This window comes from Ursus americanus, chromosome 36, assembly GCF_024610735.1.
Source record: "Ursus americanus isolate L20-20 chromosome 36, mUrsAme1.1.p, whole genome shotgun sequence".
Lineage (NCBI taxonomy): Eukaryota > Metazoa > Chordata > Mammalia > Carnivora > Ursidae > Ursus > Ursus americanus.
The window spans coordinates 23,831,960-23,846,592 of record NC_142162.1 but is presented as its reverse complement, the minus strand read 5'-3'; the positions used below and the strand labels follow the sequence as shown (position 1 = coordinate 23,846,592).

At 45.2% G+C, this 14,633-nt stretch overlaps 1 protein-coding gene across 4 annotated transcripts in view; it reads right to left on the bottom strand.

The window, feature by feature from the left end:
- The window catches only part of EIF2AK4 (eukaryotic translation initiation factor 2 alpha kinase 4), a 101,847-nt gene that overhangs the window by 30,366 nt on the left and 56,848 nt on the right, over positions 1-14,633 (bottom strand). For all 4 annotated transcript variants that reach the window (XR_006783108.2, XM_045816216.2, XM_045816230.2 and 1 more), the window contains 7 exons: positions 13,944-14,066; positions 11,676-11,780; positions 9,796-9,850; positions 8,905-8,984; positions 6,205-6,306; positions 4,532-4,585; positions 1,477-1,713 (listed from right to left, as the gene is read on the bottom strand). Coding sequence is in view for 3 of the 4 variants with exons in the window: in XM_045816216.2 (XP_045672172.2) it covers positions 1,477-1,713; positions 4,532-4,585; positions 6,205-6,306; positions 8,905-8,984; positions 9,796-9,850; positions 11,676-11,780; positions 13,944-14,066 (756 nt within the window). In the remaining variant the exon portion in view is untranslated. The remainder of the gene's footprint in view (positions 1-1,476; positions 1,714-4,531; positions 4,586-6,204; positions 6,307-8,904; positions 8,985-9,795; positions 9,851-11,675; positions 11,781-13,943; positions 14,067-14,633) is intronic.

Here is a 14,633-nt window from a genome sequence, read left to right as displayed (position 1 = left end):
AGGGGTCCCCTAAAATATTCCTCTGTAGCTTGCAGTAAGCATCACATTACTTATGCCCAAGACCACAGAAGAGATGTCAGCAAGTGAGTCCGCTCTTGAACACTCCAGGGAGGGAAGAAAAGGGCACCTCCTGCAGGACGCCCCGCTGGAGGACGGCCCCCCTAAAGCTCCAAGTCCAAAGTCTTCGCCACGTCGATACATGCCTTTCAGAGAGAGCTGGTCAAGTGCACATGTGCTCCCCGAGGATTCTCCGGGACACCTCAGAGCATCAAACATCTAACGGCATCAGGTGGAGGTCCACATACTACGGAGATCCATGGTGGGCCCCTTCTACGTTACATGACATTTGTATATTTTGTAAAGAGCTTTCCTTTCCATTTGTTTCTTATTATACAAGTCATACCATTACACTTGAGAAAATTTAGAAACAACAGACAAGCAAGAAGACAAAAATAAAAAAGTCACCTGTAATCCTGTAAGTCTCTTTCGACTATTGCCAGCCAGCAAAAACTGGCGTGGCCCTCGAGAACTCTACTGATCTTCCGCAAATCTTACCACTACTTTCTCTACTACTCTTTTAAAATTACATCATTACTTTAAGCATTCAGAAACATACAAAGAGTGTAACAAATATCCGTTGTTCACCCAACAAACTTTTTCTAATTTTAACATTTTGCTATATACTGTTTCAGACTGTTTTTGTTTGAAAAGGAAAAGAAAGAAGGGAGGAGGGGGAGGAAAAAGAAAAAAAGGAAGACAAAGACAAAGCTGGAGGCTGCTAAACCTGTCTGTGCCTCAGAAACCACCTGGGAGCTTTCAAACAGAGACTCTCGGGGTGCCTCACACCTGGACATTCCAGGTCGCTAGATTGGACGGAGGGCCTGAGTGTCGGGATGGTCCAGGGGCCTCCCAGGTGCACCTCCAGGGGCGGCCAGCGTTGGGAGCGACTGACCAGATGGTCTGGATCTCGGCTGGTTAGATGCTTTCAGCTGTGGGCAGCTGGGCCAGGGCTCCGTCTCCGAAAGCACTGCTGCTTAAACTCTTGGCCAGATGGAGAGGGGGGTGGCTCGGGAACTCCTTAGACATACAGGATTAACAACATGGCCCTGGGGGTGCCTGGGTGGCTCAGCTGGTTAAGGGTCTGCCTTTGGCTTAGGTCGTGATCCCTGGGGCCTAGGATCAAGCCCCGCGTGGGGCTCCCTGCTCAGTGGGGAGCCTGCTTCTCCCTCTCCCTCTGCACTTCCCCACCACTCATTCTCTCTCAAAGAAATAAAATCTTTTAAGAAAAATTTAAAAATAAAAATAAAATCATGGCTCTTCCCAGAAAAATGCATATGCACACATTCTGCACATACGGACCCCAGATGAGAACCTATGCTGGAGGTATTAAAGGAGTCCACGAAAACTAAGGAACTGACTTGACCCGTCTGTGTGAATCGAGCTGAGCTCTCTTTCGGAAGGACACCTGAAGCCCACCTTCGGCATGTTGCTGTCGTAGGTGTAGTCGATGGCTGGGGAGACGCGCTGGGAGAAGATCTGGGCCATCATGGTGCGGTAGGCCTTCCCGTCCACGTTGGCCAGGGTGTGGTGCAGAACTCCGTGCAGCTCGGACTCCTCCATCTGGGGTGGGGGCAGCAGCTCGCTCTTGAGCAGTTCAGTGGCTGTGGGCCGCTTGGCGGGATCGTGGTTCAACAGCCAGGAGATGACGGATTTCTGTAATGAAAGCCAGGCGTGGGTGACCCGACACAACTGACACTGCTCTGGAATTCTGGCAAGCAGGTGGTTGGTTCAGGTCAAAGAAAAGACATCACACTTCTTGCCCGCAGTTGGTGCCTTTTAACTGGTATTTCTGAAATCTCTGCATCTGTCATTTCCCTCCCCACACTTCATTAGGGAGACAGAGTTGTGCAACAGTGTAACAGGAGTGTTTCTGAAAGGGCAGAGACCCTGGGGCGCCTGGGTGGCTCAGTCAACTGAGCGTGACTCTTGATTTCCGCTCACGTCATGATCTCGCGGTCGTGGGATCGAGCCCCGCGTTAGGCTCCATGCTCAGCGGAGAGTCTGTCTGTCTCTCTCACTTTGTTCCTCCTCCCCACCTCGTGCGCACGCTCTCTCTCAAATAAATAAATATATGACAGGGGCCCTTTTTATATTTATTAGAAACAAAAAAATCCTCAACTCAGTAACTACATAGAAGCAGAACTTTTGCCTTACAAACACACAAAATACTGTCTCAAAAAAAGTGCAGGGACGTAAACAATTGTCTCTAGATGTCTAATTTTAGTAGAAATTATCATGCGTAGTAGCTGCTGGCATCCTCACATCTTGTTTTTCTCGTCTCCATTTATGCTACCTGTATTAATACCGCTCCCTGGAATTCTCTTGATTTATGTTACGCATTCACCGTGCCTTCACAGTCACCACCTCATTAAGGAGGGAACTATTTGAAAACAACCCAAACCTTGAAAGGTTTCCTCACGTATCCTTAATTCTCTCATTTACAGTAAGGACTTAGAAAGAGAGGAATACCTGGGATCAGAAACATTTCAATTTTTAGATGAATCTTATTAAGTACTTTCTAATTACATATTTTCAATATACTCTCTCCCAGCAGCCCCCTCCCCCCAATGCCTGTCTTAGGCTGAAATAAATGTACACGTAAAGAAAGGAACTGACAGGATACAACTTTAATGAAAAGTTATATTAAATTGGTAAAAATAACACCCTATTCAGCAATACAGACCCTGTTACACTGCTCCATTTCTGTTGTGGGGCAACAGTTGTCCTATATTCAGTATAGAAGCACTGTCTAGGCTGCCTTTCAGATAAAAAGTAACGACTGTGATGTGGGGGGTAGTAGGGGTTGCGGTCTGGGGACCAAGTTGTTCCAACCCAAACACACCGAGTGCGTACCTGTGAGAGGCGAGTAATCATCACCGACAGAAATGGTTTATACAGTTGCCCTCGTGTCTATAGTTTAATAAAACAGACCTCACAGCTGCCAACATGTGGGAATACTGAATAAGTCTGACCTTGTTACAGGGAGAGGCTATGAAAGCAAAATTTATCATGACATCCGGAAACACAGGAAATGGCTCCGTTCAAATCAATGACAGGAGCTAACTAAAGACGAAGAAATGTAACCTAGTGTATTGTCCAGTGGTCCTTCACTAACGGAACAGGTGAGGCAGACCGGGTCCCTCTCTCCATAAATAAATGTCAAATTACAGGATGGCAGCGCTGATGGAAATAAAGCATACTTAATCCTTTTATTTGACAGGTGAGGAAAATTAGTCTCAATAATTTAAGTGACTCGTCCAACCAGATACATCACCAATAAACAAGAAATTGCAAACTAATGCAATGCTCTAGCTAGCTTTCTGCCCTCAACATTAGTGATTTAAATAAGGGAGTTTGCCTTGATTATACTTAAGGAAAGCCAGTTTCAGGGGGTGCCTGGGTGGCTCAGTCGGTTGGGCATCTGCCTTCAGCTCAGGTCACGATCACAGGGTCCTGGGATCCAGCCCCGCGTCAGGCTCCCTGCTCAGCGGGGAGTCTGCTTCTCCCTCTCCCCCTCCCTCTGCCGCTCCCCCTGCTGGTGTTCTCTCTCTTGCTCACTCTCTCTCAAATAAATAAATAAAATCTTAAGGAAAAAAAAAAAAGTCAGTTTCAGGAATAAACTTCCATATGCCAGGAGTATTAACCACAGAAGGCTTCACCACAACAAACCGCCAAGCACGAGGAAGCAACGCACACCAGAGGCACAAGACACAAATTCACGAATCATTATTCATTCAATCAGCTGGGTGCCAAAGACCCCAGGACATGAGTTACATACACGCCTACCCAGATATTTCTAGTATGGAGGAGAAAGTATTTTACTTTAAAATACTGTTGGGGCGCCTGGGTGGCACAGCGGTTAAGCGTCTGCCTTCGGCTCGGGGCGTGATCCCGGCGTTATGGGATCGAGCCCCGCATCAGGCTCCTCCGCTATGAGCCTGCTTCTTCCTCTCCCACTCCCCCTGCTTGTGTTCCCTCTCTCGCTGGCTGTCTCTCTCTCTGTCGAATAAATAAATAAAATCTTAAAAAAAAAATACTGTTAACATCAGACTGTCTAGTCTTCCCCTCTACAATCTGAGCTACTTTAACTACAAAATGGAACAAAATTATAGTTTTAAATTGTATTCTTCTTTTCTCAAAAAGTTCCAAACTTTCTCTAAAATAATGAAATCTAAAAGCATTCTCTTTTTTTCCAACAGCCAAGCCAAGGTTCCAAATAGCACTTCAAAAGCACAATAAACCACACAAGAGAACCCTGGAGTTTTCTCATTTTCTGTGCCAGTCCTTGGCATTTTTTTGGTGTGTTTCAAGTCTAATAACATTTTAAGCACTTCACCTTTTGATATTTTTTCCCACACTGTTCCCAGGGCACAAGAGAATGAGTGGCAGAAGATGACTAATTGGAAAAGAAGAAAAACAGTAATTAAAATCCAGGAGTGAAGACACCGTAATGAAAGCATCAGAAAATTACCTGCTTTGTATGCTCTCCGTCATCGAAATCTTCTGGAAACTTAGGCGAAGTGGGCTAAAAGAATATAATATTCAAATCAGCAAGTGCTTGGCAAACTGCCACAGTGAATGCATTTATTCCCCAGAGGTAAGAAAATCAAGGACAGGAATGAAGACAAGGTAAGACTCAAAGTAATACTTTCTTGAAACCCGATGCCCATTGTGCTAAGTACATACATGTTGTTTTAATACAAACTTGACCCAAATGACAGCCTCGGTGATTGCACCTCAGCTGAGGGCAAAGTATTTTAAAATCGAATGGTTTCAGAGGAAGACAAAATAGCTTTAGTAAACACACAGATGCAAAGAGGCAAAAAACACCAAAGCCCCCACAAAGAGCCAAAGAAAACCATTAATACTGAAACCTCTCCCTGCTGAAAACCTCTCACCTTTCTGGTAAGTAAGAGCTCAATCATAACATTAACTTGCCAGTTTGGTTTTTTGTTTTTTTTCTTTTTTACAGTTTAGATATTCTTGAAATGAGGGAGCAAACATGACTTTTAGACTAAGAAAGGCACTTCATCCAGGACATAATCCTGTAAGAACATTCCAAGTCAAGGCAAGGACAGGGTAATCATTTATCTCCATACTTTGTGAACACCACGGTCCATGCCACACGGCAAATAAAACAGTTTAACAGTTTTCAAAAATATCTAGAAGACTGTGGCTCACGAGAAAAGAAGGCTCGCTGCATCTCTTGCTCATGAACCGCAAATCTCCATCACCCTCGCCCGAACCCTCCTCTCCACTTTCAGCCTAGTGCTGTTTGCAGCGGCCATCCTTGGCCTCACGCACTGTTAACGTTAGTCCCTTTTAGTCTGGGCAACAACTGAGGCAAGGATTAATCCCAAGTACGCAGAGGGAGATTTCCCTCATTAAAAAAAGTCAAGAGGCTGATTATCATCTTCAGACCCTTTTTAACTTCTGGCCATGGGGGTACTGTTTAGGCATTACCACCACGTCCATTCAGTGGGAACCTTTAATTTCTAGAACTAAATATCTATTTTCCTTATAACCTATTCCCACTGTTGCAACTTTACTGGTATCTGCAAAATTTCTGGATCCCTTCTTTGCTTTAAAACCACCGGGCGGGACACCGGGGTGGCACAGTTAGTTATGCACCCGACTCTTGATTTTGGCTCAGGTCATGATCTCAGGGTCATGAGATCAAGGCCCATGTCATGGAAATTCTCTCTCCCTCTCTTTCCCTTTGCCCCTCCCCCTGCTTGCACTGGCAGACACTCTCTCTAAAATGAATACACAAAATCTTAAAAAAAAAAAAAGAAAGAGGGGCGCCTGGGTGGCACAGCAGTTAAGCGTCTGCCTTCGGCTCAGGGCGTGATCCCAGCGTTCTGGGATCGAGCCCCACATCAGGCTCCTCTGCTATGAGCCTGCTTCTTCCTCTCCCACTCCCCCTGCTTGTGTTCCCTCTCTCGCTGGCTGTCTCTATCTCTGTCGAATAAATAAATAAAATCTTTAAAAAAAAAAAAAAAGAAAGAAAGAAAGAAAGAAGGTAACAGTAAGACTGCCTCTTTCATATTATAAATACCAGAAAAATACCCTGCATTAAATTCTGACATCCATGCTAAGATTTGGGTTGCTGGAAACTGAGGCATTAAACAATGTGATACGTACATCTCTGAGTTGGTTGAGAACAAAGATTCTTTCTGAGGCTGTGACCATGGGGTGATAGGACATCTCAAAGAAGATAATTCCCAGGCTGAAGAGATCCACTTTCTAGGGAGTAAAAGGAACTGTATTTAGACAGCCTTGACACGAATGTGTCATTTACCAGGGAATTAGAGTATGAACACTGTTAGCTGCAAAAAAAGAAGTTTGCATAATGGGAAAACAAGCCACACTAGAAAAAAACTTGATTTATTCTAAAAAATCATAGTTATAAAGTACAGATAAAATACCTGGTACGACATCTCAACACTTTCCTTGAAAATTCATTGTCACTGGTTTAGCTATATACACAGACGTAGAAAACCACTGGCCAAACACTGAGAGTAATCACTAAACAGCAAGGACAACTGAGATCTGTCAAAGGAATCTGCTTTGCACCTTTACAAATCATCTCGAAAGTGGAACGCAGACCAAAATCTGCAGTTGACAGGAGGTCAACTAGTGATTGCAAAGCCAAACCAATGAAGACAGAAAGATCATGTGACTAATCCTAACAGAATAGGGAAATGCAACTAAAAAAGAAAAGGGACGAGTCAGTGCAGTGTCAGGGAGGGAGCTGCCGAGGGGAGGAATGATGTGCAGAGAGCAGCGGGCCTGAGGCAGCCGACACAGTCCTGCTGACAGGAGACTGTCCACGGCAAACTACTCACAGGCACACAAGCCACATTCAAGGGCAACTCAGGCATGAATTTGAACTCAAGGATTAGTAGGAGAGACTCTAATTATCACCAGTGACCTCCCCAAGTCCTAAAAACAAACATTTGCTGTGGTATTTCCGACACACTGGCTGTAGAAAATGTGGAACATCCAGAGAAGCACCAAGAAAAACAGCACTCATCACCCCGCTGCTCAAGGATACTTACTACTGATGTCTGAGATAGTTGCCCACCCCTGCGGGTTTTTACATGCACGCACCCATGCACACAGTCACACACATTGTAAAACTAGAACCATACGTTTTGTAACTTTTATTCCCCTACGATAGCGCGAATATTTTTCAACTACTGTATCACTTTTCTACAACAGGTTTCTAAAACATGATTTTAATAACATATTGTATTCAATTACATGGAAGTCCCATAACTTATTTAACCATTCGTTTCTTAACACCAGTATTTCTCACTGTTCTAAATAGTGACGAACCCCTTTTATACCCATCTTTTTGGATGTTGTTTCCTCTGGGTAAATTCCAAAAGGGAGAAGTGCTGAGCCAGAGGGTCGAAAGAGCCTCTAAGCATTTCATTACAATCTGCAAACTGAACTAAAGGCCACCGCGCCACGCCCACCGCGCCACGCCCACCGCGCCACGCCCACCGCGCCACGCCCACCGCGCCACGCCCACCGCGCCACGCCCACCGCGCCACGCCCACCGCGCCACGGCTGGGTATTTGGCAGTCCAGTGCGTTTAATTCTAGTCACTGCCCAGCGCTCCTTGTCAGAACCAAAACCCAGGCTTGGGGTTCACTGTGAGCCTGAAAATATGCTCTGAGGTGAACTGCCTGCCTAATGTATTTTTGAAATTCAGCTCTACACTCTCACACTAAGGGATCCCATCCAGTCTCATGGCTTTAAATCCCATCTGTGTGCCGATGACTCTCAAATTTATACCTCTGATTCCGACCTTTCTTCTAGACTCAAGTCCTGAGTCTTTAATAACCTACTGGACATCTCTAACTGGATCTCTCATCAGGCATTTCCAAATTAACATGCCCCCCGCCCCGGGAAATGGAATTTTCCTGCTGTCTCCTCCTGTCTCTCCCCATCTTGGTCAACCAGCCTGCTCCCAGCTGCTCCAGCAGAAGCGTGAGCACTGCCCTATCACCTTCCTTCCCCCACCCAACGTCCGCTCCATCGGGAATGCCTGGGAACTCCCCTCCGCAATGTGTCTTACTCAGCACACTTACACTGCTGCGATTCTGGTTCCGGCTCGCAGCCACCCCACCTGACTTCGGCAAAGCCTCCAGCCTCATCTGACCCCGGTCTTCCTTTCCAGCTTCATGTCATGCCTCTCCCCCGCATCGCTCACCACGCTGTAGCTGCTTGCACACTCTTTTTCATCGTCTCCCATGTGCCAAGCGAGCGCTCACTCAGAGCTCTCTCCTTATGCATGCTCTTTCTTCTGCTTACCCCTTTTTCCTCTCAGCTCCCAACTTCAGGTGGCTTGTCCCTGCTTTATCCTTAAAGCCATCCTCTGGAGGAAGCCTTCTCTGGTCAGTTTATCTGGAGATGATGCCCCCTATTGTTCTCTAGTCACTGGAGTCCATTTCTTTTCTTAACAATTTGTGATTATTTTATTTTTTTCACTTGTTTATTGTCTGTTTCATCCACCAAAGGCTAAACTCCCCAAGGGCTGGAGTAAGACACCCACCTTATCAGTCAACTGTCCTGTTCTCTGTATTTCTGGGGCCTGGCTTAGGAAGCGTTAGCACAAATCCTCTCTGGATGGACAGACTGTAAGTAACGTCCTTCACAGCAACAGCAGCAGCCTTGGCGGAGTTGTCAACTCAACATACATGTGGACATTTATCAAGGGGATCAATGTTCCTGTTTCTGCTGCTAATTAACACCAAACGCTGTGATCTTCATGTTCTCACTACAATCTCACTCTTGAGACCTCCCCTTCTCCCCAGAAAGCTTCCCCTTTACCTGGTTGTACGTGGGTCTACTGCTTCCTTGGACCTCTGGGCTTACGTATAAAGCAGTACCAACCATGCCAGTCAAATGACCTGCGTGGAAGAAGACAAAGGGAAGCCTTTCTAATAACAGGACTTAAGAGGTAAGGCGAATTTTCATTAAAAAGGGGGGGGAGGGTTTCTCAGGAGTGAGGCATGATCTGTTAGTTGTTCACGGGCTGCAGAGGAAGCAGCAGCATGCACTTCCCCGAGGGATTACCCCGAAGTCACGTATGGCCACAGACTCTGCTCCACACAGGAGGTCTTGGCTGTTGCAGAGGGGCCAGTGCAGACAGAAGACCCCAGACGTCCCAGGTCATGAGGTAACCTCACACTACCATGTGGGGTCGAAGTGTAACTGTCTATCCATGAGAGTCAATTATTCTAACTGAAGCTCTGGTTTCCTGAAGTTTCGAGGAACAGTTAATATAATGAAAAGGGGGAAAAAATTAAAGCATTTTCATGATTCTGTTAATTTAATGAGTAATGGTAATTTGCTTTACAATAAAATCTTGACAGATGAAAAACAGGTTTCAGATTAAGAAATTTTGTACTGTATGGCATACTTGAATTTTTCCTGAGACGAAATCTTATGTTGAGTGTTCTTACCACAAAATTAAGTAATAATAATAATAATTAAGAGGGCAGGAGGAAACTTGGAGGTGATGGCTATGTTTATAACATAGGTTGAGGTGGACGGTTTCATGGGTATACATGTATCTCCAACCTTCTCAGGTGGTATACATGATATTTGCCCAGATTTTTGTATGTTTAAAAAAAAGAAAAGAGAGAGAGAGAGAGAATAAGGGAAGAAAACCCTTGTGGTTTTAATTCGCTCACTGAATATGCAGTCTCCTGTATTTACCTGAAGGGTCTGATTTAGTCAAGTGATCTGCCGAATCTTCTTGCTTGCCGTCAGCCTAAAAACACAGGCCGGCCAAAGACGGTTATTACGGTGTTGTTATTCCACAGCAATGGCCTCTCCACGTCTAAATGAAGACTGACTGAAAAGTCACACACACAGAACAGACTAACCACAGTAATGCCCTTTCTGTGCTCCACATAGTTTTGGTTGGGTTGGCCTGCTATGCGGGACTCCTGGAAACCCCCATGAGATCAAGAAGGACAAGAGCCCGTCAGTGAGGCACTCCTCCTTCAAGGCAGAAAGCCCCGAAAGAGAAACCAATTTATTTTCACATTTGCAAACGCCAAAGCAGAAGCCGTCTACCAGAAGATTAAGAGCGTCCGACCCACCACCACAAACTCACTTTCGGACTTTCCCGCTGCTACCTAAGAGGGTCCGTGCTTACTCCTCTTCCCTAGCGGCTGGTCGCCACATCCGCTCCCCTGTCCCTGCCAGCACCCCCTCGCAGGCAGGCCCGCCGTTCTCAGCTGCATCCGGGACAGCACCATCTCACACACTGCCTCACTCACCCCTGCACGGGCTCCTCTCACACGCACCACCGTCCGTAACGGCATCTCTCACATTCTCCACGGCGGGCCCTGCTCTGGGGGCTTCCCCTGTACTCTCCTTTTATCCTGTCGACAACTCTCAGAAGTAGCTTCTAGCATTAGGCACGTCGCATAGGTGAGGTACCGAGAGGTCAACTAAGCTGCCCGAGGTCACGCCACAAGGAAGTGGCAGGGGAACATCGGATTCTAGCCCTGGTCGGGGGCCTCTGCAGCCTGTGCTCTCACCTGCTCACTGTACTACAGCCTCCAGATACTAAGTTACATTCTTCGGTTTGGAGATCGGGATCCCCATGGTGAGGCCCTTCCTTGGTCTTAGCACTTGTCCCGCTATTCTGCTCAGGACCACACCCTCACTGTCCCCCTTCCATTTCCTCCCTCTCCGTTCCTGACCTCACCTTCTAGTTCTGTCCCTATGGTTGTTCTCACCACTGACCTAAATCTCTGACCACCCTTAGAATTGCACGCATGTACTAGAGATCGTGCCTAGCAACTCTGGCTTACGGGAAGACTCTTCCTCTGGCACTTAAGGCCTGCCTCCTACGAGACTCCCCAACTGTCCAGCATCCTCACCGCTCCCCTGACGCTTCACAGTTTTAACCAACCAGACAACATGCTGACCTCCCGACAGTCATGTCTGTTCACCCCAGGGCCTTTGCTTATGCTGTCTCTCTCAGATCTCTTGCCCTGGTCTGCCTTCAATCTCAACCTGCTGGACTTCCACCCATCCTTTAAGGCCCATCCGAAATGCTCGTTTCTTTATATGGCCTTTCTGGGTCCTCATAACCATATGTCAGTTTTCTCCTGCCTTTTGTTCTTTTATCACTATTTCTCTCACTTCAGATTCTTTTAGTTTTGCATGTTAAACCACTGTTCTATAATGATGTCTAGGACTGGTTCTTCTGGGGTTCCATGGTTTTTTGAGCTCTATTTCCTTAAATGAACAAAAAGCCCCTCAAGGGTAAAGCATCTAGCCCAGTGCCTGGCATGGTAGACTGAACGGCCAAATTATTTCCTAAAGTATGATACGCCTTTGACCTAAATATCATCCACAAACTAATAATTTTATGTCTCAAGTGCAACAGCCGCACTACAATGTACTCATCCTTTCAAAACCTGAAGGATCATTGTAGCTCAGCCCTTCAGACCTGCGGAATTTCCTGAGGATTACAGAGCAGCGTTCAAGCAACTCATAACCATGAACGTGCTGCAAGACAGGTTATCAAGGCACATGCGTCCATTTTTTAGGCACAGTCTAATCTGAAAAATACTCACAGTGAAGGCTAGATGGTCTGTCGCTAAACCAAAATCACCTATTTTCACATGGTCATCGGAATCCAAAAAAATGTTGACAGGCTTCAAATCCCGGTGAATCATTCCCTGATGGAAGAGAAAACATAACTGTTTCCCAACACAGTTTATAGTTCACCTGTTTCCTAATTTCAAAGGCCAACCTAATGACGAGATGCAGATGAGGTCTTCTCCCTCCGACTGGTCCAGGCTGTCTGGCCTCTCCACTGTCTTCCAATGACTGTCCTGCCAATGACCTTGCCACCACCTCCCAGTCTACCTGCTGGCAGTCCTGGAGGAGGTCAAATCCAAGTGGTTCCCTGGGGGTATCCAAGGGCCCCCTCCACTGGGTTCCCAATCTCTCTCTCTGTGGCATCACGGACTCTGCAGCATCTCTGGTTGGGGAGATATACACCATGTTCACTCCTTCTCCTATGCTTCTCTTCCTACTATTTCCCCTGCCTCGAAAATTCTTGTTTCCTCCGCTCATTTGAATTGTGCCAACAGTTCCAAATGCCAACTCCCCTACAAAGCCTTCCACAGTGATTCTAATTCAACTGCATCCCCAGCGCACACGTAGTGCTCAATGATTAACCGTTGCGTGAACTTGGCTTTCGCCCCTTCCTACTGGCACCTTCATCATGCCACTGTTTCAGGTACTATAATATAGGAAACGATTAAAACACCTTATTATATGATCTCTTTACTGTTACGTGAAGGTAAATTTTGGCTCCTTCAAAAGAGAACAAGTCCCTCTCAAGTATGGGGTTTCTATACCCTTGTGCCTGACTGCATTTCTAGGTGGGGCACAGCATTAGACACCCAGCAGATGGTTAGCAGATGCTGAGCAAAGGAGATGCAGGGGAAGAGCGCGCGGGGCACAGTTCCAGGACCCTGGGCGATATCACCATAACAGAATTCTAATGGCCGTCATGAGAATTCATTTTTATTTCCGACCTTGCAAACATCATACCACCAAATCATTTATAAACTAGACACGTGTAAATTACAGGCCTGGTTTTTCAGCATAAACATAGGAGTGTATAAACATTTTAAGGTTAAAGAAAATTATGCAAAGGAAAAAAAACATAGGTACGCTGCCCAATGCATCAGATAATCCCATTTTTAAGATGTAAGCAGTTTCACCCTGAAGCTAGGTCCATTAGCATTTACGTTGTCATGACAATTTCTGGCTTTATAAAATGACATTTTATACTATGTGGTGAGCTGTGTTTCTCAGTCTCATCTCTACCCCTGCTAGATGACATTTTGATTTCGCCATCATCCTGGGAAGGACAGCACTAAGCCAGTTCGAATCAAATAACTGGGCCTTATTAATCACACCCACTTTACTCTAAGCAACTGAAGGAATCACTCTTGCATTTTGTGTGTGTTGAAACATCTCTGCTTAACCCAGAGGTTGGAGAACTCTTCTTCTGAAGGGCCAGATAAATATTTTACACGTTATGGGCCCGCAGTCTCTGCCATAACCATTCAAACCCACAGCTGTAACACAAGCACAGCCATAGGCCATATGTAAACAAACCAGCATGGCTCTGTCCCTAAAACTTTATCGTGGACACTAAAATTTGAATTTCACAGAATTTTCATGTGTCATGAAATATTCTTATTGATTTTTTTCTTTTTAACAATCCTTTAAAAATGCAAAAGCTGGGCACCTTGTTGGCTCAATTAGTTAAGTATTGGAGTCTCTCAGGATTTTGAGTTCAAGCCCTGCACTGGGCTCCAAACTGGGTGCAGAACCTACTTTAAAAAAAAAAAAAATGTAGGGGCTCCTGGGTGGCTCAGTTCGTTAAGCATCTGCCTTCGGCTCAGGTCATGATCCCAGAGTTCTGGGATCGAGCCCTACGTTGGGATCCCTGCTCAGTGGGGAGCCTGCTTCTCCCTCTCCCTCTGCCCCTCCCCCTGCTTGTGCAGTGTCAAATAAATAAATAAAATCTTTTTAAAAAAATGTAAAAGCTACTCTTAGCTCACAGGTCATATAAAAGCAGGTAGAGGCTAGATTTGACCCCATGGCCACAGTTTGCTGACCCCTGTCCTAACCTTCAATCATTTCTTTGACCTTTGATATCTTATGCTATTTTATCTTTTGACATGTCTGACCTATAAAAATAAATTTCAATATACCCATAATTTTCCCTCTGTTTCTGTTTTTCTCCAATCTCAGATATTTTTTTGTTGTAAGTTTTACATAAATGTAAGTTTTCAGGCATGAAATGTTATAAAGTTTACTTTCTCATGGATATATGCCAATCCATCCAGAATCTCTCGAAAAAGCCTCCAGAGTCTGACGGTGTCCTGATACAGCCCCTGGTCAATGGTGTCACGCAAAGTGCTCTTCTCACAGTACTCCATCTGGGGACAAGAACAAACCAGGCAGCACCTGATTATACAGGGTTTCAATTAAGGTGGACAATGGCAATTAATGTAATCCTCCATTTTAAACATGTGCTGTGGATTTTAAGTAGTTAAAGGCAAGGCTTAACTGTTTTTTTGAGAAAAGAAACGAACAGTATTTAAAAAACTGGGGGGAAGAGGCATTATCACAGCACCCCAACATAACCATTTTAATTTTTATTGTTCATTAAAAAATAAGACTTGTTTAAAATCTTTCTCATAATTTCATTATTTTTCATACAATGAAAAAACTGAGAATTAAGTAAAATTTTATTTGTTCTACACAACTGTTTCCGAATCCAAATTTCCAAAAAGGCTAATTAAAAATCTAATGATGTCATGAGTCTTTCTCTCTGTACTTTGAATTAACAACAGTGACCTTCAAGTCTAGAGCAAAACATTATGAATATCCAAACATCCACGACAAGGCTCTTTCTCACCTTCTTAAATATTAATGTATCAGAAAACAATGCGGTATCATTGAAATCTTCAATCACCACGTAGCCTTTGATTTAGAAAACCAGC